The 24,190-nt window shown below is 40.8% G+C and overlaps 1 protein-coding gene across 1 annotated transcript in view; it reads left to right on the top strand.

The window, feature by feature from the left end:
• The window catches only part of DNAH8 (dynein axonemal heavy chain 8), a 274,964-nt gene that overhangs the window by 9,585 nt on the left and 241,189 nt on the right, over positions 1 to 24,190 (top strand). Inside the window, exons 5-10 of the mRNA XM_070418643.1 lie at positions 7,990 to 8,103; positions 12,611 to 12,718; positions 15,780 to 15,881; positions 16,321 to 16,467; positions 20,337 to 20,534; positions 22,827 to 22,903. Of these exons, the coding sequence (XP_070274744.1) occupies positions 7,990 to 8,103; positions 12,611 to 12,718; positions 15,780 to 15,881; positions 16,321 to 16,467; positions 20,337 to 20,534; positions 22,827 to 22,903 (746 nt within the window). The remainder of the gene's footprint in view (positions 1 to 7,989; positions 8,104 to 12,610; positions 12,719 to 15,779; positions 15,882 to 16,320; positions 16,468 to 20,336; positions 20,535 to 22,826; positions 22,904 to 24,190) is intronic.

The raw sequence follows: 24,190 nt of genomic DNA, 5'->3' as shown, positions 1-24,190 counted from the left end.
TCTCATATAATAAGTTATTTCCAGAAGAAGGAAATGAAGGATAGAAATGAAGATTTAGTCCTCAATATTTTGCACACCCATTTAAACAATACTACTATAAAATGATTGCTATTAAAAAAAATTTTTTTTGAAGTTGTAAATCAACAGAGGCTTGTTGAGGTCAAGAACTACATGAGAAGTCAAAAGCAAAAATGCCTTTTCTTCATACATTTCACGTTTTCCTAGAGGTTATCTTTATTAACAGTTTAGCTTGATTCTTTCCAGTTCCTTTTCTTTTTCTTTACTCTTCCTTAAAAAATTATATATTTAGCCCTAGCCGGTTTGGCTCAGTGGATAGAGCATCGGTCTGCAGACTGCAGGATCCAGGGTTTGATTCTGGTCAAGGGCACATGCCTGGGTTGTGGATTGATCCCCAGTAGGGGGCGTGCAGGAGGCAGCTAATTAATGATTCTCTCTCATCATTGATGTTTCTATCTCTTTCTCCCGCTCCCTTTCTCTCTGAAATCAATATAAAAATACTTTTAAAAATAAAAAAAATATAAAAATATGTCTTTATAGCAAACTAGAGGCCCAGTGCATGAAATTCGTACATGGGGATAGCGGGGGAGGTCCCTCAGCCCAGCCTGTACCCTCTTGCAATCTGGGACCCCTCAGACATCCTTCTCACAATCTGGGACTGCTGGCTCCTAACTGCTCTCCTGCCTGCCTGATTGCCCCTAACCACTCGCCTGCCTGCCTGATCTCCCCTAATTACTCGCCTGCTGGCCTGATCATCCCTAACCACTCTGCCTTCCTGATTGTCCTTAACTGCTTGACTGCCTGCCTGATTGCCCCTAACCACCTCTGCCTCGGCCCCCACCGCTGCGGCTTCATCCAGAAGGACATGCAGAAGGTCGTTCAGCTGTCCAGTTTAATTAGCATATTATGCTTTTATTATTATAAATAATACATAATTTTTTGTAAGAGATTTAAACATTGCAGATAAAACAAGTATCTCTTTTTAAAAATTAAATTTATTGGGGTAACATTGGGTAATAACATTATAAAGTTTCAAGTATACAATTCTATAATGCATCATCAGGATATTGCATTGTGTGGTTACCACCAAAAGTCTAGTCACCTTCCTTCCCCATATATTTGACCCCCTTTATACACTTCATCCTCCCTGACCCCCTTTCACCTATGATAACCACCATACTGTTGTCTATGTTTGAATTAAAACAAGTCTCTCTTAATCACACACCTTCCCACCCCTTAAGACCTGTTCCTGAATGATAAGTACAGAGAGATAACCACAATTTTTTATTTGTTGGTTTTTAAAAATCTTTATTGTTGAAAGTATTATAGATGTCCCGTTCTTTCCCCCATTGACTCTCTCCAACCTGCTCCCACCCCCTCCCCAGGCTTTCACAGCACTATTGTTTGTCCATGGGCTATGCATATAAGCTCTTTGGTTAATCTTCCTCCCCCTGCCTCCGCCTGTCTCCCTCTCCCTCCTTCTGAAATACATGAGACTTTTGCATGCTTCTATGTCTCTAGATCTATTTTGTTCATCAATTTATTTTGTTCATTAGATTCCACATATGAGTGAGAACATGTGATACTTGTCTTTCTCTGACTGGCTTATTCTGTGATATTTATATACTAGGGGCCCGGTGCATGAATTCATGCTCCAGTGGGGTCCCTTGGCTTGGCCTGCGGGATCGGGCCGAAACCAGTTCTTCGACATCCCCTGAGGGGTCCCGGATTGTGAGAGGGCACAGGCTAGGCCGAGTGATCCTACTGGTGCACAATCAGGGCTGGGGAGGGACGCGGGAGGGCTCCAGGGCGTGTCTGACCCGTCTTGCTCAGTCCCAATCAGCTAGACCCCAGCAGCAGGCTAACCTACAAGTCGGAGCCTCTGCCCCTGGTGGTCAGTGCACGTCATAGCGACTGGTCGACAGATTGACTGTCTGACCCCTGGTGGTCAGTGCACATCATAGTGAGCGGTTGAGCGGCCTTAGCATATCATTAGCATATTATGCTTTGATTGGTTGAATGGCCGACCAGATGACCGTACACTTAGCATATTAAGCTTTTATTATATAGGATGAGTATACTACCTACATATAAAATTACATAATTTTGTGTTTCTGTTTTTTATAACATAGTGTCATAATGTATTATTCTTCAATTGCCTCTTCTCCCAATAGCATATCATATTTTTTAAAATTTTTATTGTTGAGGGTATTACAGATGTCCCCCTTTTTCTCCCCACTGCCCTCCTGCACCCAATTCCTACCCTGCCCCAGGCCTTCACCACCCTATTGTCTGTGTCCATAGGTAATGCATATATGCACATAAGTTCTTTGGTTAATTTCTTCCCGCCCCCTGGTCCCCACTTACCTCTGAGATTTCTCAGTCTGTTCCATGTTTCCATGCCTGTGGTTCTGTTTTATTCATCAGTTTATTTTGTTCATTGCATTTCTTGTTCATTTATTTTGATTTTTACATTCATTTGTTGATAGATATGTATTTAGTACCATTTTATTGTTCATATTTTTAATATTTTTTCTCCTCCTCCTCCCTCGTGAGACCTAGTGGTTGAATGTCAACCCATGAACCAGGAGGTCACAGTTTGATTCCTGGTCAGGGCACATGCTTGGATTGCGGGCTCAATCCCAAGTAGGGGGCATGCAGGAGGTACATGATCGATGATGTTTCTCATCAATGTTTCTATTTCTCTATCCTTCTCCCTTCCTCTCTGAAATCAATAAAACTATATTTAAAAAAAGAATACCCTTCAACATTTCATGTACTAGTAATACTGGTTTGGTGGTGATGAACTCCTTTAGCTTTTTCTTATCTGTGAATCTCATCATCTGACTTTCAATTTTAAATGATAGTTTTGCTGGGTAGAGTAATTTTGGTTGTAGGTCCTTGCTTTTCATCACTTTGAATATTTCTTGCCACTCCCTTCTGGCCTGCATAGTTTCTGTTGAGAAACCAGATGATAGTTGTATGGGCGCTCCTTGTAGGTAACTAACTGCTTTTCTTTTGTTGCTTTTAAGATTCTCTCTTTGTTTATAACCCTTTGCATTTTAATTATGATGTGTCTTGGTATGGGCCTTTTTGGGTTCATCTTGTTTGGGACTCTATTTCTTTCACCAAGTAGGGGAAGTTTTCTATCATTATTTCTTCAAATAGGTTTTCAATATCTTGATCTGTCTCTTCTCCTTCTGGCACCCCCATGATGAGAATGTTGGTATGCTTGAAGTTGTCCCAGAGGCTCCTAACATTATCTTCATATTTTTGGATTCTTTTTGTTCTTCTGATTGGGTGTTTTTGCTTCTTCATATTCCAAATCACTGATTTGATTCTCAGCATCTTTGACTCTGCTGTTGATTCCCTGAAATAAAGAGTAAATTATTCTTTAATTCAGTTAATTATGCTTAATTTCTGACTGGTCCTTTTTCATGTCTTTGGTATTCTAAGATCCTCGAGAGTCTCACTAAACCCATTGAAGCTCTCATTAAGATCTTTGAGCATTCTTATAACCATTGTTTTGAATTCTGTATCTAGTAGTTTGCTTGCTTCCACTTTATTTAGTTCTTTTTCAGGGGGCCTCTTCTATTCTTTAATTTGTGATATGTTTCTTTTGGCTACTTCCCTGTGTTTGTTTCTATGTATTAGGTAGAGCTGCTATGTCTCCTGGAATTGGTAGAGTGGGCTTGTGAAGTAGGTGTCCTGTAGGGCCCAGTGGCTCAGCCTCCCCAGTCACCTGATCTGGGCACTCTAAGTGCGCCCCTGTGTGGGCTGTGTGCATTGTCTTGTTGTAGGTGAGCCTTGATTGCTGTTGGCATCACTGGGAGGAATTGACCCCCAGGCCTATTGGCTGTGAGTACTAGCTGTGACTACAGCAGAAGAGCTGCTGTGCAGGAGACACCCCTATGGAGCAGGAGTTGCTTCAGTGGGGCTTTGGTGCTTACTGAGTCTGCCTCTTAAATGTGACACTCATGGGTGTGTAGAGTTGTAATCTGGGGTGGTCTGAAGCTGTCCACCAGGTGCACTGGGTCTGGGGCCTCCCAATAGGAGCTACAGAATGATTTGCAGGTGGCTGCTACTTTTGTTGGGCTTGGAAGTGCCCAGGTGAGGCCCAGCTGTGAAGCAAGGTGGGCTGGTGCTAAGGCTGGGCCTTGGGCCTTTTATTGATAGATTTGGGGCATGCTAACCCAAGCTGCTGCTTGTTTGAGAGATTTTAGGAAAGAGTGAAGCCGGGGCCAGGATAGGCCATTCATATGGAAAAACTGCTGCTAACAGCTTGGGTGGGACTATAACTTGGGTAGGGCAGGGTCTTAGGGAATCATCAGGGAGGAGTGAACAGCGTGAGTCAGGTTGATGGAGACTCAGATATGGCAACTACCAGTCAGCTCTGTGATGGGCGAGGTCTCAGCATAGGAACAATGACCCCTTCAAGATCCTTTTTCTTGGAGAAAGCCACTCCTGAATTCTTGTCCTGATGTCAGACAATCCAGTTCCTCTCCATATGTCCCTGGGTCCCTCCAAGCCACTGTCCCAGCTCTGGAGCTCAGGGGGAGCAAGTCTGAGTAAGTCTGTGCACCGGCCCTTTAATAGTAATCTTGGTCTCCAGTAGTCTCCTTGTCACTCAGCCACATCACTGCTGATTTTTTACAGCCTGAAGTTATGGGGACTTCTCTTCCCAGCTCTGGAACCCTGGGCTGGGGGCCTGGTGTGGGGCTGGTACTCCTTGCTCCTCATGGGAGGCCTTTGCTGCCAAGATATCCATCCCAATTAAAAAAATGCCACACGTGGGTGTCAGACCAGTCTGTTTTGCCCCTACACCCCTCATACCAGTCTCAATGTTCTTTCTTCTTTAGTTCTCTAGTTGTAGGACTTTCATTCAGCCAGATTTCAGGCAGTTCTGAATGATGGTTACTCTGTATTTTAGTTGTAATTTTGAAGTGGTTGTGGAAGGCCATGAGTACTGTATTTACCTAGGCCACCATCTTCCTTTCCTCCCCAATATGGTGTCTTAGAGAGTTATGCTGGTCAGACTGAGCTGTGTAGTTTCCCAGAATGTTAATACAGTAGGTTTTATCTAATAATTTTCCTATCCTATATAATAAAGAGCTAATATGCAAATGGTTGTCACACCCTCATGCCATCACACCGTAACGGCGCAGACACTCAACAACTGGGGAGAGAGGAATACCAGCCAGGCACAAGTGAACTTGCGAGAGAGGAATGGGGACCAGCCAGGCTGTGGCCCGGGAGAGGGACAAATCGCATGCCCTGTGGTCCCAGGTGCCAGTGGCTGGGGCTGCGGCCCAGGAGAGGGACAAGCTGCCTGCCCCAAGGTCCCAGGTACCAGCAGGTGTGCCTGCGCCTGTGGCCTGGAAGAGGGACAGGCTGCCTGCCCTGTGGTCCTGGGTGCCAGTGCCTGCGGCCTGGAAGAGGGACAAGTGCCCACCCTGTGGTCCCGGGTGCTTGTGGCTGCGGCCCGGGCGAAGCTGGCCTGGGTCCTGAGTGCCTGCGACTGGCTGGAGGAGGGAATCGTGGGTCCTGGATGTGGGGCGACATAGAGGTGGTTAGGGGTGATCAGGCCAGCAGGGGAGCAGTTGGGGACGATCAGACTGGTAGGGGAGCAGTTAGGGGCAATCAGGCAGGCAGGCAGGCAGAGGTGGTTAGGGATGATCAGGCAGGCAGAGGTGGTTAGGGGCAATCAGGCAGGCAATCAGAGGGGTTAGGAGCGATCAGGCAGGCAGGCAGGCAGGCAAGTGGTTAGGGGCCAGTGGTCCTGGATTGCGAGAGGCAGTTGGACATCTCCCAAGGAGTCCCGGATTGGAGAGGGTGTAGGCCGGGCTGAGGGACCCTCCTCCCCATGCATGAATTTTGTGCACTGGGCCTCTAGTTTATATATATAAAAGCCTAATATGCAAAGTGTCCCCTCGGGAGTTCGACCGACCGGGAGTTCAATTGCTTGTTATGATATGCGCTGACCACCAGGGGGTGGTGGGGAACAAAGAAAGGCCCTGGCCAGCAGCCGGCAGCCAGGGAAGGGAGGCCCCAGCCGGCAGCCAGCAGCCAGCAGCTGCTAGGAACCCTACCCATGCACGAATTTCATGCACTGGGCCTCTAGTTTATAGATAAATAGGAAAGACAGTTTTCTTTCTTTTTTTCCCAACAGTGTTAACTGTAGGTGAGCCTTGATTGTTGTTGGTGTCACTGGGAGGAATTAATATGTAGCCTTAATATGTCAATTCACATACTATTTATTTCTCCTATTTAAAGAGTACAATTCACTGGTTTTTAGTATATTCACATAGTTATGCACCCATAACCATAATCAATATTAGAATATTTTCATCATTTCATCACCTCAAATAGAAACCCTGTACACTTTAGCTGCCACCTCCCATTTTCACCCATCTCTCCCCTGCCCCATCCCCCCCCCCCCGCCCCCCCCCCCCCCCCCCCCCCCGGGCTAAGTAACTACCAGTCTACTTTTTACCTCTATTTGCCTATTATGGACATTCTATATAATAAAAGCATAATATGCTAAGTGTCCGGTTGTCCAATTGGCCATTCAACCCATCAAAGTGTAATATGTTCATGATATGCTAAGGCCGCTCAACTGCTCGCTATGACGTCCACTGACCACCAGGGGACAGATGCTCCGACTGGTAGGTTAGCTTGCTGCCGGGGTCTGGCTGATCGGGACTGAGCAAGACAGGCTGGACATGCCCTGGAGCCCTCCTGCGGTCCCTCCCCGGGTGCAACCTCCCTCGTCATCCCTGGCCCCAATCGTGCACCAGTGGGGTTGCTCAGCCTGGCCTGTGCCCTCTCGCAATCTGGGACCCCTCGGGGGATGTCGGAGAGCTGGTTTCGGCCCGATTCCTGAGGCCTGGCCAAGTGACCCCACTGATGCACGAATCTGTGCACCGGGCCTCTAGTTTTATATAAATGGAATAATCTTAATTGGCTTCTTTCACTTAAGATAATATTTCCAAGATTTATCCATGTTGTAGCATGTATCAGCACGTCATTCCTTTTAGCAGCTGAATAATATTCCATTGCAAATGATAGCACATTTTATCACTTTATAGACATTTGGGTTTCCACTTTTGGCTATTGTGAACAATACTACTGTGAACATTCTTGTTCAGGTTTTTGCATGGAGATATGATGTAGGAGTAGAATTTCTGGGTCAGATGCTAACTCTGTATTTAAGTTTTTGAGGAAAATGGTTTCTTTTTATGTGTTAACAAACATTGCTGCAGTTAAAACTTCCATATGCATACATGCAAGTATTTCCCTAGGTTGTATACTCGGCAACTTTGTCAATACTTATTAACAGTTAAATTTTTTTTCTCCAAACTGACATGTGGAAATGGCTTGTTGTATTTGCCTTTTCTTATTAATAGTGAAGTTGTCATTTTTTAAAGTTTATTGGCTATTTACATTTCTTCTCTTGTGAATTAACTGTTTATATTTTTCCTCAATTTAAAAAATTCAGAAGTTATTTTATACAGATTCTAGGAGTTCTTTATTACTATTGCTATTAATCAGTTGTTATATATGTTGATGGAAGCAATCCACCATGGTCCCGAGCATCTCTGGACAGTCTTGCTGGATTTGAAGCTCACTTTTCTGATAAGGAATATTTTCTTGGAATAATGTTCTGTTTTCATAACTTGACCCATACTTGAATAATCAGAATAATGTACATAGCTAACCTAGACAAGTCATTCCAAGTTGAAGCAGATCCAGTTTAAGCCTACAGACAGGATATTAATTACCAATGGAATGAATCTTCAGTTTAGTGCATTTAAAATATTTATAACTTTAAGTCTTAAATAATATAATAAAAAGATATATCAACCACCTTTATCTACTACTTCAGTATATATATTGAATTTCTTGATTAAACTTTAGCATACTCATATATTTGGATGTGTCATAGAATTCTTATACATTTTTTTTTCTTAGAATTGGCGTGACTTGGATGCAAGAATCACAGATACAGCAAATGAATCAAAAGATAATGTCAGATATTTGTACACTCTGGAAAAAGTATGTCAACCTCTCTATAACTATGATCTAGTAAGTATGCTTTTAAAAGTGTAGCTTAAAAATTACCACATTTAAAAATAACTTAATATGTGTATATGGGGAAACCTTATAATGCAGAAAAATTATTTAAAAGATCTATTTCCCTAATACATGTCTATAATGGATTAAAGCTATATTATTTTACCCCACATTTAAATATAATGCATTATCATAAAGATGACCTCATTTGTGAATTAAACAAGACAGTATGAAAATGAGAGGGAACCCTCTGTCCTTTCTTTAGATAGAGAGGGGAAATCAAGGAAGCCAGTGTTTGTTGAGAACCTGGGGCAGTTGTGGTTTTAAAGATATCCACCGTCTTGAGAACCCTGGCCTTTCATTGTAGGCGTTTCCATATACTTTCATTCTGTATTCACAACAGGACTAGGAAACTGAACTTGAGCATTTCTACAAGTGTAAGTGATGCGGCTGAATTTGAATCCAGCACTCTTTGACATTATAAGTTGTATTCCCCCCCCACCTCATTTTGCTGCCTCCTCAAGGTATTCTCTAAATTTATATGCTCTTGAAATAATTTACATTCGTGTCTGACACACGTGTTCAGCATTCTCCATTTTAAGCTTTGAAGAGATAGTCAAATCCTCCACATACATGGCACCATTGGCCATATAGCCTGGGTGACCAATCTTTTTGGGGTAGGAATTTCATGTGGGTGGTGAGGGAAAAGTGGGTTGAGAGTCCTGGACAGGTGCAGTTCTTACTGCCATGTGGGAATCCATCATCCATCAGGAAGCACCATGAAAGAGGATAGGAAGACTTCTCAGAAGCAGTTCTTTAATTGACTCCATACAAAGATGATGGATTTTAACAACTTCTTGTTGTTTACAAAGAGAATTATGATTTAAACTTTACTAGGTATTATGAGCTTCTAAAACCAGGTGAAACTGTTAATACTGATCTCTACTGACAACAAATAATCAATTTGAACCACGCTTTGATCATGAAACGACCAGAATGTGCCAGAATACACGGCAAAGTAATTTTGCTTCATGATAACGCACCATCACACACTTCAAAACCAGTTAAAGACACGTTAAAAGATGTTGCCTGGGAAGTATTAACCCATCCGCCGTATTCACCAGACCTTGCTCCTTCAGATTACCACTTGTTCCGATCAATGGCACAGGCACTTTCTAAGCAGCACTTCAAAACGTACGAAAAAGTAGAAAATCTGGTCTCTGAATGGTTTGCCTCAAAACAAGAAAAGTTCTATTGGGATGGTATCCACAAATTACCTGAAAGATGGGGGAAATGTGTAGCTAGCGATGGACATTACTTTGAATAAAGCACTTTTGATGTTTCTCTTGAAATTACCAGGTTTTCTTTGATTACAAAATCTGCATTATTAACTGGTACACCTAGTACTCTCTTCACTTCTACTCCTAGTACAGGCTCCTGAACTTCTGTTAGGAACCTTTTTAAAATCTGTTTCACATAAGAACATCTTAGGTGTTTCTGTGCATATGACCATGAGCAAAAAACCCCAGATTATGTGGTGACAGAGAAATATAGCTGTTGCTTGGCTCACTCTAGAGATCAAGGACTTTATAACATGTGCAATTGAAATTTGTGTCTAAGAAAAATTAGAAAATTAGAATTATCACATGTCACAAGCACTTGGGGTTACTCACAAGACTTGAGGAAGCAAATATTAAATACACATATACGTGATGCCTACTCTAGAAGGACTTCCTACAAGTGGCTCTTGATGTCAAAAATAATAGGTGAATGAAGATAGCAAAATGTTACCATCTGTCAAATCTGGTGGTGGGGATAGATGATCATTAGACTATTCTCTTCACTTTTCTATACATTTAAAACTTTCCAGTATAAAAAATAAACGTGGGAAAAAAGATACAATAGTTTTTATTGTTATCAAGACTTCTAGATTTTAAGGTCTACTGATTTCATCTTCTTGGTTCAACAGACTTGCTTAAATTCCCATAATTTTCACATCTTTTAGTGCTGGTGTTCTTTTCATCCAAGTAATTTATAACACTTTGTTCATTTATTCTAGCTGTGGATATACATTATTATTATTACTACTACTATTTTATTGTTATTGAGCTTTTTACATTCTCTGATGTAGGAATGTGCTTCCCCCTAATACACCCACTATTTTTGTAGTTTCACAAATTCTTTTTTTCTCACTTTCTTTCTTTTTATTAAAAGCAACCAACAATTTCTGTTTAGTATGTCACTGTCATTTGAGCAGGAAAAGTGCAGAGGACTCATGCTTCCATTGCTCGTTGATAAATTTTATCATCCTGGTATTACACTTTAGGCATATCTACTATTACACATTTTACATATAAAATGTCTGAGTACTGTGTATAAATAGGTAAGAACTATGCACTCAAGCAGCTACTATGATAAGGTACTAGAGGCCTGATGCACGAAATTTGTGTAAGAGTAGGCCTTCCTTCCCCCGGCTGCTGGCACTGGCTTCCCTCTGGCACCCAGGACCTGGGCTTCCCTCGTAGCCCCCTGGCTTTGTCCAGAAGGTCATCCAGAAGGACGTATGGTCTAATTAACATATTATGCTTTTATTATTATAGATGATGTTTAAAATTCAGATGAAGGGCATTTTCCTGATTGATCCATTTGTTGCTGTCCCTAAGCCTTCTTTATTGGAGTTAGGGGTACTTCGTAGGTTTGCCTTGTTGAGGGTGGCAGGGACACCTTCTGGGCACATTTTTTTATTAGAATTTTTATTTGATCTACAGGTGACACATCTAATATGAATTCTGACATATAAGGTTAACTATGAAATAATGTTAATGTTCATAAGCCGCATACAATTGATTTAATTATGTCTTTGTCACACCTCATACCTGGGACATACAGTACATGATTTAGTAGTAGTTCTTTCTGGTCTTACTTATTCCATCACCATTTTAAAAACCGTTGCTATATTTATATTGTCTTAGCAATGAACAAGCATGCTCCTTGAGGGAGGGAGTGCCATCGCCCTTATCTGTTCTTCCATCGTGATTTGCATCATGGGGAAAAGCAGGCCTCAGTCATCTCAGGCACAGAACTGGTTAACTTCCCTGCCTCTCCATTTTGTCATGGGAAAAATGGGGATAACAATATTTTATTTTATAGGTTCTAAAACATTTTTTATTACATTTTAATATCTCTGCACTCAGAGAACATCTTTCAGTCAGTTGAGTTTTATGAATCATTGTGAATGTGACGCGACATTTTTGATTATTAGTTCTCTTCTTGAGGGGTAGAATTTGTTTTATTTTATTTTATTTTATTTTATTTTATTGTACCATTGGTGTGAATTCAGACTGCAGTGAATGAGTGCCAGCTTGTGGTACAAATTCTCAGGGGAATTCATTTTCCCTCCCTCCACAAGGAGTGGGATTGGGATATACAAGGTTTATTCCTATCTTTTTCTCCACGGCTCCTCTCTTTCATCCTTACCGTTACAGAGGGGGTGGAGCCATTTGGTGGCTTAGTTTTACGTGGGAGTGAGATGCCCTTTTCTTAGTATCATGTAAAGTAGTGGGACAGTACCGTCTTGCAACCAGAGATGTCTTAGCTGTGATGAAATCAAACCTACCTTGAATGGTCATTGTCAGCATAAAGTGCCTGGCACACAGTAAGCACTGGGTACACATTAGCAATTGGGTTTATTTTGTTTTGTTTTTTAAAAATATATTTTTATTGATTTCAGGAGGAAGGAAGAGGGAGAGAGAGAGAGAAACATCAATGATGAGAGAGAATCACTGATTGGCTGCCTCTTGCACATCCCCTACTGGGGATTGAGCCCACAACCAGGACATGTGCCCTTGACTGGAATCGAACCCGGGACTCTTCAGTCCACAGGCCGATGCTCTACCCATTGAGCCAAACCAGTTAGGGCAGCAATTGTTTTATCTGTGTGTGCACTTGTTCTGCTCTGCTCTGTGCTGTTCTGCTGTTTAACTTGTTTGTGTACGTCCCTTGCACTCTGCCGTGACCTCCTCCAGAATAGGTTCTGTATTTGTGGATTTTGCCTAATATTCTCAGTACTTAGTGGCACTTAGTATGCTTGCTGCATGGTGAATTGAGTGAAACACATGGAAATGAGTACTAGTCTAATCTCTGTTTTTAACTAGCTTTCTGACCCATGTAAGTCACTTTACCCCTCAAAATATCAGTTTCTTCACCTTTAAAAAGAGCAGCTTGAACGATGAATCCTTAAAATAACTTTCACCTCTTATATTTTATTTTTGAATAAACGTTTAAGCAACAATAATACCAAATTCTCTTCACCCAGTTTCTCCTGTTAGCATTTTGAGTTCCTCTGACACATTCGTCAGAACTGATGTCCTTTTCCTGTTCCAGGATCCAGTCTAGGATACCACATTGCCTTTAGTAAAATTGGACGTTTATGTATGTTTAGAGTTTCGAATATTATAGGCTATTGGTTATTAAACTTATAAGTATATGAGGGAATTCACTTGATACATTTCAATTTTAGGTTTCCATGGCCCATGGAATACAAAATTTGATTAATGCCATCAGAATGATTCACAGCGTGTCGAGGTATTATAATACCTCAGAGAGAATGACCTCATTGTTTATCAAGGTAAGTTTGTAAGGGAGGAAGTCACACATGTAACTCTGTGAATAATGCTCTCCCTCTGAACCGGAAAAGGGAAATGGGAAGGTTGGTGCCTGTCGGAGATTTGGATTTTAATGCTTCCGGTGGACAAGAAAAGGAAGGTGTTGACTGGAGGCAGTTGTAGTTAATTGAAAGGGTACTTTTCTCCTTGTCAGCGGTAAGCCTCCAGGCTTTTTGTTTAAGTGTAGATGGTGACCATATTTATCCTTTCCAAACACAGTAGTTTTGCTCAAGAGCTAAGGTTTCTGTCCACTATTAACAATGTTTCTTTAGCTACCCCACCGGCACTGTAGTTTGTGTAAAATCTCTCATGTAATGCCTTATGGTTAATTATTCTAAATGATTTGAAAAATTGCCCAAGAAACATATGAATAGAATTTCTTTGTAAATGATTCAAGCAGAATATAAGTAACATTCACATCTCAACTTTAACACCCCCTCCCCCCACAAAGGATAGATTTAACCATTATGTTCTCAACAAGGCAAGAACCTTGGTATTCTTCCCTGTCACTTCTTTCTCTCCTTCACGCTGTTTATGTTCCATATTGAGATCTCTAGTTCCATATTATTATTAATATTTTTTCAACATTATGAATCAACAAGTTTTCAGACTAAAATCTAAGTAGTGTTAGTTTCTTTGATTATCTCTGTTTTTTGATTTCCACATTTTCTTCCATTGTGGATTCATTACTTCTTTTTTTAAATTTGTTGATTTTTTAGAGGGAGAAAGAGATAAGGAGAGAGAGAGAGAGAGAGAGAGAGAGAGAGAGAGAGAAATATCTATTTGTTCCATTTATTTATGTATTCATTGGTTGCTTCTTGTATGTGCCCTGATCAGGGATCGAGCCCACAACCTTGGTGTACTGGGACAATGATCTAACCATCTGAGCTGTCAGACCAAGATGATTTATTACTTCTTTTGCCAAAAAAAATTGTCAAGTGGTTCTTTTCTCTTTCTTTTCTGTGTGTGGTGAACCTCCTGAATTCCCACATGTCTGAAAATACCTTCATTTTGTCCTCCCACTCAAATACTAATTTCACTGGAATCCTAAGTTCAATGTATTTTCTTCTGGAACTTTGAGGATATTGCTGTCCAATACACAGTATTGCTGATGAGAAATTTGATGCTAATCTGATTGTTTTTCCTTTGTCGGAATCATGTTTTATTCTCTCAGGAAGCTGTTAGGATTTTTTTCTTTATCCTTGAACTTCTAAAATGTCAAAGTGATGTGGTTCTTTTTATATTTATCGTGTTCTATAGTTGCTGGGTTGTTTCAATCCAAAGATTTTTGTCTCTCCTTTTCCTGGAAAATTACCTCTTTTGTCTTTGATTATTTCTTACCCACTTGTTCAGTTTATTCTCACCCTTTGAATCTAACTTCCATTTCTCTTAACTATTTTTTTGTGTGTGTGTCTATCTTTGTCTTTTGACCTTTCAGCTCACTTATGTGTTCTTAATTTCTGCCCCAAATGCTGGCCAATTCATCAATAGATTTAAAAAAATTTTGAGAATAAAAATTTCAATTTCCAAGTTTTCTAATTGTAAAATCCTCTCATTTCTTTCTTATGAAATAACTAGAGGCCCAGTGCACGAATTTGTGCATGGGTGGGGTCCCTCGGCCTGGCCTGTGATCAAGGCCTATTGGGGGGCTGGCCAGGGAGAAGGACCTCGGGAGGTTGGCTGGCAGCCCCCGCATTGGGGCCTGTTGGGGGGGCAACTAGGGGGGAGGAACCACGGGAAGCTGGCTGTGGGAGTGCACTGACCACCAGGGGCAGCTCCTGTGTTGAGTGTCTGCCCCCTGGTGGTCAGTGCGCATCATGGCAACTGGTGGACTTTTTGTTCCGGTCATTCTGGTCATTCCGGTAGTTCTGGTCGTTTGGTCATAATGGTCGCTTAGGCTTTTATATATACAGATTTGGTTAATAAAAGAGATTTTAAAAGATTTTACATATATTTCTTCTGTATTTCCTATCTTTGTTGAGTTTACTGCCTCTGTTTCCAAGTTTGTATTCTTTAATTGCTTGACGATTCTTGGTTGTCTGGCAGTCTTTATATTGGGACTTCTAATTTGCCTCCCTGTTCTGTTTGTTGTAGGGAAGGGAAGTATGAATAATATTTTCTCTGATATGTCATCCTGCTGTGCAGTAGCTACCTGGCACAGCCACACCTCTCCAAGACTTTGGTTCACATCTACAGCTTTGTCCTTTCAGTATGTGTCCCTTTGCCTGTTGCATAAGTTGCTCCAAATAAGGCCCCTCACGACATCTACCATCTTGAAAAGTTCCCATGTTGTTTCACCTTCACAATAACCTTCTCCAGAACTGGCTTCTGGTTTTCTCTAGCCATTTTTTTTCTTATAGATTTGATCCCATATGCTTTCCATATTTTAAGAATTCTCCAACATTTCTGTGTGCCAGTCTGCCATCTTGATCTAACCTCCGGACTATTTAAATAGATATCTTGACTTTTTTCACTATTTGGAGGGATATGACGTTTGGTTTACATGTTGAAGGATGGTGAAGAATCACACTTAGACTAGATCAAGTTCTAATTAGTGCAGAAATAAACAAGTGGGAAATATAGTAGATTTTGAAATATATAGCCTCAATTACATTGACTTAAATGTTGTAGGTAAGCGTGACTTTTTTTTTTACTGGAATGTACATTTCTTTGTGATTTATATATTGTGATTCACTACATAAGTTTACTATTTATCATTTTTAAAAATATATATTTTATTGATTTTTACAGAGAGGAAGGGAAAGGGATAGAGAGTTAGAAACATCGATGAGAGAGAAACATCGATCAGCTGCCTCCTGCACACTCCCCACCGGGGATGTGCCTGCAACCAAAGTACATGCCCTTGACTGGAATCAAACCTGGGACCCTTGAGCCCTCAGGCCGACGCTCTATCCGCTGAGCCAAACCGGTTAGGGCACTATTTATCATTTTTATGCTTGTGATTTTAAAAATGAAAAAAAAATTTATTTCTCTACAGTTATTTTGGACTAATATTTATTTTAGGTAACAAATCAAATGGTGACAGCATCTAAAGCCTATATTACTGATGGAGGAATTAACCATGTATGGGATCAGGAAACACCCCTTGTACTAAAGAAAATTCAGGTTTGTATATGTATTTTTATTTATTTATTTATTTTATTTTGTATGCATTTTTATTTTCATAAAGTAAAGCTGTCACCATTTGGCCCAATTTTGTTTACTTTATTAATGCACAAAGCATGTTAATTTTGATAAAACATTGAACAAAGTAGCCTGAGAGAGAGATAGAGAGAATCATTGATCGCTGCCTCCTGCATGCCCCCTACTGGGGATTGAGCCTGCAACCTAGGGAATCAAACCATGATCTCCTGGTTCATAGGTCAATGCTCAACCACTGAGCCATGCAGGCCAGGCAATAATGTGAATTTTTAATGTTAACAGTAATAACCCCTGTTGAGGGGCTCATGTGATCAGCTCTGTGTGAGAGTAGAATTTTTGAATTTTTGACTCCTGAACAAATGTCTCACCACCCTTTCTGCCCCTTCTTTTAATTTTTCCACAGGATTGCATTTTCTTATTTAAAGAATATCAAGCATCTTTTCACAAAACAAGGAAACTGATTTTAGAATCCTCAGGGGAAAAGTCTTTTGAGGTTTCAGAAATGTATATATTTGGAAAATTTGAAGCTTTCTGCAAAAGACTGGAAAAGGTAAGCATTGTGCAGCCATAGCACCCACCCCCAAACACACCTCTCTGGTTATGTGGTACTTTACGTAGCACTGTGAGAATTATTGTTCCAGATTGCTCGTCTCACTGTTGGTACGACTCATGAGATATTACTCACTGCATTTTATTATATCTTATTTTTTATTCCTGATTAGTGTCTTCTGCCAGATACACAGAAGCTATGGCAAACTTTCACTTTTCTCCAAGTCTGCCTCCACCCAGGGAGCTTGAACTCAAAGCCTCTGCTCTTCACCATTGTGTTGGGCAAGAGGACGTGTGAGATGAAATGCCTGCAATACCTGTCAGAACCCGGTGGTCATGTATCGGGGTGTGTGGGCACCTTCTCTTTCTAGGCCAGTGTACAGGGTGTATCCACAGACATGGTGTGGGTGATGTCTTTACTGGGCATACATGGGTTAGAAACTTCTGCGCCTCTGATTCATTTGCTAAGGCTGGCTGGGGAGGAGTGATACTGTTTTCTGGGTATATAGGCTGTCCATTCAGAGGCTTGTTGGAGGTAGCCTTTGAAAAGTCTACAAAGATATATCATTTAGGTATGACCTACTCCAGTCCCCCACCACCTTGCCAACTTTTTAGGTCCTGATAATATTTAGAATGCTGTTCATTGTTTGTTGGAAGTTGCTGAGGCATTACATAGGTTGAAGGGCATTTCCTAGACATGTCCAGAGCCCATTTTTCATTTGTAACCCCTGACACAGTTAGGATAGGAAGGTATGAGTGATGAAGAGAAGCAATTTACTGTTTGGGGTCTAAATACATACTTCTATGGGGCTGTTTTTGCTTGTTCCTTTAATAGCTTTATGGATCTACTAGAGGACCAATGCATGCAATTCATGCACTGGGGGAGTTCCTCAGCCCAGCCTGCACCCTCTCACAGTTGGGGAGCCCTAGGAGAATGTTCGGGCCTAAGCCAGCAGTCAGACATCCATCTGGCAGCCTGGGGTTCTCGCAGTCTGGGACCCCTTGCTCCTTTACCACCCACCTGCAGTGGAGGAGGGAGAGGCTCCTACCACCGCCACTGTGCTAGCCAGCCATGAGCCCAGCTTCTGGCTGAGTGTTGCTCCCCCTGTGGGAGCACACTGACCACCAGGGGACAGCTCCTGTGTTGGTCAGTGTGCGTCATAGCGACTGGTCGTGCTGCTGGTCATTCCACCATTTGGACGATTTGCATATTAGGGTTTTACTATAGAGGATAATTCATACACCATACAGTTCACCCACTAAGGTGTTTAAGTCAGCATTTTCTCATACAGTCACAGAGTTATGCAACCATTTCTACAATCTAATTTTAGAACATTTTCATTCCCACTGAAAAAATCCCATCAGCAGCCACACTGCTTTCCCCCCTCCACCATTAATATTTCTGTTTCTATAGATTTACCTGTTCCTCTGATGTGTTCTTTTGTGACTGACTTCTTTCATTTAGCATAACGTTTCAAGGTTCATCGGTTTTAGCATTCCTTTTTATTGCTGAATAATATTCCATGTATGGATATACCACATTCTATTTATCTATTCATTAGTTGATGGATATTTGGGTTGTTTCCACTTTTTGGCTATTATGAACAGTGCTGCTATGAACATTTGTGTACATATTTTTGTATGGACTTACATTTTTATTCCTTTGGAATATATGCATAGGAGTGGAATTGCTGTGTCATGTGGCAATGCTGTGTTTAACTTTTTGAGGAGCTGCCAACTTGTTCTTCAAACAAGCTGCATCATTTTACATTTTCATAAGCAACTTAAGGGAGTTCCAGTTTCTCCACATCCTTGTTAACTCTTGTTATTATCTGTTATTTTAAATTTAGCCATCCCAGTGAGTGTGAAGTGGTGTTTTATTGTGGTTTTGATTTGCATTTCTCTGATGACTAATGAACTAATGATGTTGAACATAATTTCAAGTGCTTAATGTTCATTTGTAGTTCTTTTTTGGAGAAATTTCTATTCAATTTTTTTACACATTTTATAATTAATTATTTTTGTATTTTTATTGTTGAGTTACAAGAGTTCTGGGTATAAGTCTCTTATATATGATTTGCCAATATCTTCTCCCATCCTGTGGATTGTCATTTCAGTTTCTTCTTTTTCTTATTTAATCCTCACTTGAAGATATGTTTTAAGTTTTTATTGATTTTAGAGTTTAGTTTTGTTTTCTTCTCACCCTGGACATCTGTGGGAGAGAAGAGAAGTGGGAAGCTGGTATTGCTCAGGGGAGAGTTAAGGAACTAGAGGTAGAGGTGGGGTAGAGTCTTTACTCCTGGTGACACTGAGATGAGGGAATCATAGCAAGTTGAGAACTAGAGAGGATGCCAAGATTGGTGAGCAGAGGAGGAATTATAAATTGGCTGTCAATACCGAGGGGTCAAAACTTGATATCAAGAGAAAGCTGGTAAAAAAAGCCAAGGCCAGGACACACGAGCAGGAGGAGGGTCATGTTGGCTGACCATGACTGGCTTTTATATTGTTGCTGTGTGTATGGGGGTGGGGGGTCCACTGGCTAAGTTTGGGACTGACTGCTGTCCTTGTCTCTTGACCACCCATTATCCACAGATGGACAAAACAGAGGACATGTTCACGACAGGGATTTTGCCCCTGTCTCTGGCCATGGGGGTCAGAGGACATGTTCACGACAGGGATTTTGCCCCTGTCTCTGGCCATGGGGGTCAGGTGGAAAGGTAAGGGATAAAGATCAGAGTCTTAGGCTAGAATAACAGAGCAAGTGGGTAGTTTCGTTCTCCAATTTGCCTTTTAAAGTTTTTTTTTCCCTTTAGTTTTTTGTTAAGGTGAGTGGAGCGTACGTATTAGTAGGAAGCCCAACTATTTCTCATTTTATATAGGGTGTACATAGCGAGCTGTGAATTCTAGGTAGTCCATGTGTGCTCCAGGCTTGGCCTGGCTTCTAGGGTGACAGTCGTGTTGGAAATGTACAGAAACAATGACCCAAGAGTGACAGTTGTTCAGGAAGTGGTCCCTTTGGATTGACATGCGCAGGGACTTTGACTTCTGGTTCTGTGTTGTCTCCACCGTGCGTAGTCTGTGGAGGACTCCCCTGAGAACGGGTTTGGTTTCTGTCTGGGCGTTGGACAAAGGGAAGCTTTGCCCAAGGGCCAAACAGGAAGCAAACCTGGAGAACTTTGAGCATTGTTCTCCAAAGCAGGAAGCAGAATAGGGAATCACGAATGAAGATTAAGGAACTGAGTAGCCTGTGAACGTGAAAGGTTTTTATTTTTTTTGGTGAAGTAGGTGGTGTTGGTACATTGAGATGGAGGCAGTCATTTCTGCAATAAAGTCCATTTTGACGATCTCCTGGGACTCTTCTGGGGTCAGAAGTGACTACAGTCATTCTTCAGTCTTCTTGGGCCTTCCCTCTACCTGAATGCATGGGGAAGGAAAACAGATGCGGATTTCTGCTGGTGCTACACATCAGAACTACATGTCAGAACTACAGTGAGGGCAGGGGCAAGAAGAATGGTACAGCTTCTCAATCCAGTGAAATAATTTTCAGAAAATTCTCAAGAATAAAAGAATGAAATTATTTAGACATCTGCAAGGACTTTTACTGAAATTTATTTCCCCCTCCTTTTGAAATATAATACTAGTATGATCAAATTTCAAGATATGCTCGAACATCATCGATTTAAATAGTTGAAGAAGAGTACTGATTAGTGACAGGGATTTACCATCGATTTTATCTTCGCTGGTTTTAGCTAAATGATCCTAGGGCCTGTTTCTTGCTCTGCTTTTTAATCAATGATTCCTTAAGAATTTACTCCAGGGAAGGGTGCTACTATCCCATTTTAAAAATAAAATAACACTTCTCTTTTTAAGATTACAGAAATGATAACTATTGTGCAAACATTCTCAGCCTTGAGTCATTCTACCGTAGAGGGAATAGATATAATGGCAATAAAATTCAAAAATATATATCACGGGGTTAAGAAAAAGCAATACGACATTCTGGATCCAAGAAGGATAGAGTTTGACACAGATTTCTTAGACTTCATGGCAAAAATCAGTGCTTTAGAGGTAAGTAATTATACATACTTTTACTTGTAATTAATAATATTGGAATTCACATATTTACTATTTGTTATAAGTTACTCTTGCAAATAGATAAAAAAAAATTTGCTAGTGTGATTAATTTCATAACTAGTCCACAAAATATTTTCCGCCTTTTTTAAAGTGAAAAAAAGGGGCATAATCAATAAAAGATGTCAGTGAACAACCAACCAGAAGCCCCAAAGACTACTGTAGTTGGGGGTCATTTTTAGTTTACATGAACATTTGTTTTCGATTTTTGTTGTGTCAAGAAGCCAATGTCATTTTTTTCAGTCCGAGGGCAAGTTCGTCATTTTTGCTCTTTGTTTTAGTGAGAAAAGATGTGAGGATGGATTAGGAAGGTGCCTTACTCTCCCCTTGGCCACATTCTCTCTGCATCCTAGAGGGCAGCTCTGAGAGGCCCTCGTCCTGTTTGTCATAGCGTCTGGGGCTCCAGACGGATGAAGGGTAGCTAAAAATAATGTCTGGTACCATATTTCTCTCTTACCTTTGGGCTTATATGGCTTTAGTTACTCTCATACTAACTGAGGTTAACCCCAGGGAAAGGCCCTCTGCTTGCTACCCAATGTCTGGGAGACACAGGGAGGGACAAGAATATACTCTGTCCACTTCCCAAGTCTGCAATTCTTGGCATGAAGGTGAGGAAACATGTATTTATATTTTCTTATTAAAAAGATTCTTTTAAAAAACTATATTACATGTAATCTGGGCAATATAAAAAGATAGACCCTAAAATTCTAGCAGCAGTTTTTCTTTTTGGCACAGACTTCCTTTCAGTTTTGGAAAGTGAGACTCTGATGTTATGATATATTATAGTTATTACTTTTAGTGTTGGCTAGTCAGGCAAGGTGGGATTTTTGTCTAAAATGCTTTGCGAGTTATATCTTTATGGCAATGGGAATTTGGACTTTTTAAAAAAAACTTATTGCCTAAATCATTTTTGTGATTTTTTAATAAAGATTATATGTTGTAAAGGCTTTACTATGTGGTCTTAGATATAAATTTTAGCTCCCAGTATATTTAGAGGCCATATTAACTTTTTAATATTTTAAAAGGTGTCAGTGTTTTAATTTACCTTCCTTTCCCAATGTTTGATTAACATTGTGTTTTAGGTTAGTAGACCATCTATAATAATAAAAGTGTAATATGCTAATTAGACTGGATGTCCTTCCGGACTTCCTTCTGGACGACCTTCCGGACAACCTTCCGGACAAAGATGGGGCTGTGAGGGAAGCCTGGGCCATGGGTGCCAGATGGAAGCTGGTGTCAGCAGCTGGGGGAAGGAAGGCCTACTCTTGCATGATTTTCATACATCAGGCCTCTAGTAACAATATAATCTGAAAGTGAAAGTAATTTAGAAAGAGTGTTTCAGTTCCATTGGTACCAGGAGTTTGGAATTCACTGTTTGGGATGGTGTGAGTTTCAGAAGAATATTTTCTTCTTGTTTCTCCTTGGCATGGCAAAGAGGTTTCTGGGAGCAGTGATGTTGGACAGTGACACCTGTTGATTCTGGGTGTCCATAGTGTCATCACATTGCTCTACCAATATGCTTAGAAATTCCAAACATCCCAAAAAAATGTGCTTGGTAAGGGACACTCACTCCTTTCAAAAATCCTCTAGGTCAGTAATTTCCCCAAACAACCACATATGTAATTTATAATTTTTCTAGTAGCCAAGAGAATAATAGTTAAAATAAGCAGGTAAAATTACTTTAATAAGATATTTTGCCTGGCCAGTATGACTCAGTGGTTGAGTGTCAGCCTATGAACAAGGAGGTCATGATTCGATCCTTGGTCAGGGCACCTGCTGGGTTGTGGGCTCAATCCCCAGTTGGGGGTGTGCAGGAGGCAGCCAATTGTTGATTCTCTTTCATCATTGATGTTTCTATGTCTCTCTCTCCCTCTCTCTTCTTCTCTGAAATCAATAAAAATATATTTTAAAAAATAATATATTTTATTCAACCCAACATATTAAAAATATTAACATTTTGACATATCATCAATATAAGAATCATTGAGATATTATGCATTCTTTTTTTGTACTAAGTCTTTGAAACCTAGTGCATATTTTATACGTACAGCGTATCTCACTACTAAGTAGTGAGGGCCAGGGGCCATCGCACTGGGCAGTGTAGTTTTAGATGCTTAGATGGTAGGTGTGTTGAAGGCAATATTGATTCTGTAGGAAAATCATTAAATGTTGTTAAACAAAACTAATCTCTTAATGCCAAGATCATTAAATATCAACATTTTATTTTAGGTACAAATACAGGCCTTTATGAACAGTACTTTTGGAAAAATCTTATCTTCTCAGCAGGCTCTTCAGCTGCTTCAAAGGTATTTATAAATCCACTAAGCAGCACAATTTCTAGTTGGCATAACTTTATATCTGAAAATACAATTTCAAAAAGATGTTCTTGGAAATCTCTTCTAGGTAAACTTTTTAAAAAGATTTTAAATTTATCTTTATTGTTGAAAGTATTACAGATGTCCCTATTCCTCCCTGAGGATTCCCTCCTCCCCACTCCCATCCCCTCCCTCCCTGGGCCTTTAACTGTACTATAGTCTGTGTCCATGGGTTATGCATATAAGTTCTTTGGTTAATGTCTTTCCACTCACACCCCCCTTCCCTCTGAGAATCATCAGTCTGTTACATGCTTCCATGTAAGATTCTTTCTTTGTCTTTAAAGCAGTTTCTTTTGTTCATTAGATTTCACATAGAAGTGAGATCACATGATATTTATCTTTCTCTGACTGGCTTATGTCACTTACCATAATACTCTCTAGGCCCCTCCATGTTGTTTCAAAAGTTAAGAGATCCTACTTTTTCACAGCTGCATAGGATTCCACTGTGTAATGTACCACAGCTCTTTTATCCACTCATCTACTTTTGAACACTTGGGCTGTTTCCACATCTTTAAAAACCAAAACAAACTGAGTGAGGCTTTCTCTCCGACCAGCTCTGGTCTCCCTGGTGGCCAGAAGCTCTGCTGCCTTTCACAGCTGGATGTTATGTGGGTCACCGTTCCCAGCCCTGTTACTCTGGGCTGCAGAGTCCAGCCTGTGTTCCAGGCCTTGATCTTCTCGGGGAAAAGCCCTCCTGTACCCAAGGGATCCCTCTGCACTCTGGGCCGGCCGCCCGAGGAAGCGGGGTCAGCCCCTCCTGCGCCGCCGCCCTTCCTGTCAGTCTCCAGGTGTTTTCTATGTCTCCTTCTCAGCTGGACCTTGGTTGGTAATTACGGGTGAATGTTCCCCAATTTAATTTTATTTCTAGTCTGACCCTGGGATGAGGTGCAAGATTTGGCCACCATCTTCTCTCTCTTCTTCTAGGTAAACTTTTGAACTCATAAACATTGCTCTTTCAGTTACCATTTAATAGAATGGTAAAAATTTGAAATATATTTTTCGCTGAATTTTTTTTTGTAGCAGACAGTCTTTCAATAAGAAAATGAAATATTTTACATCTTTCCCCCAGCTATATGATATATTTGAGGCTGGTTTCATAGGTGTTATTGGAAAGGGAACAATAATGTTTAATTCTGCGTGCTGAAAAGATTTTGTTTGGACTTTTAGAAAAAAGTGCAATTAAGAGTAGCAGATCTCCAAACTCCCGTTTTCCCTCCC

The sequence above is a fragment of the Myotis yumanensis genome, unplaced genomic scaffold (genome assembly GCF_028538775.1).
Source record: "Myotis yumanensis isolate MYYU_CA2020_CCGP unplaced genomic scaffold, mMyoYum1.0.hap1 SCAF_6, whole genome shotgun sequence".
In the NCBI taxonomy this organism is placed as follows: domain Eukaryota; kingdom Metazoa; phylum Chordata; class Mammalia; order Chiroptera; family Vespertilionidae; genus Myotis; species Myotis yumanensis.
This window is presented reverse-complemented; position numbering and strand designations above follow the sequence as displayed.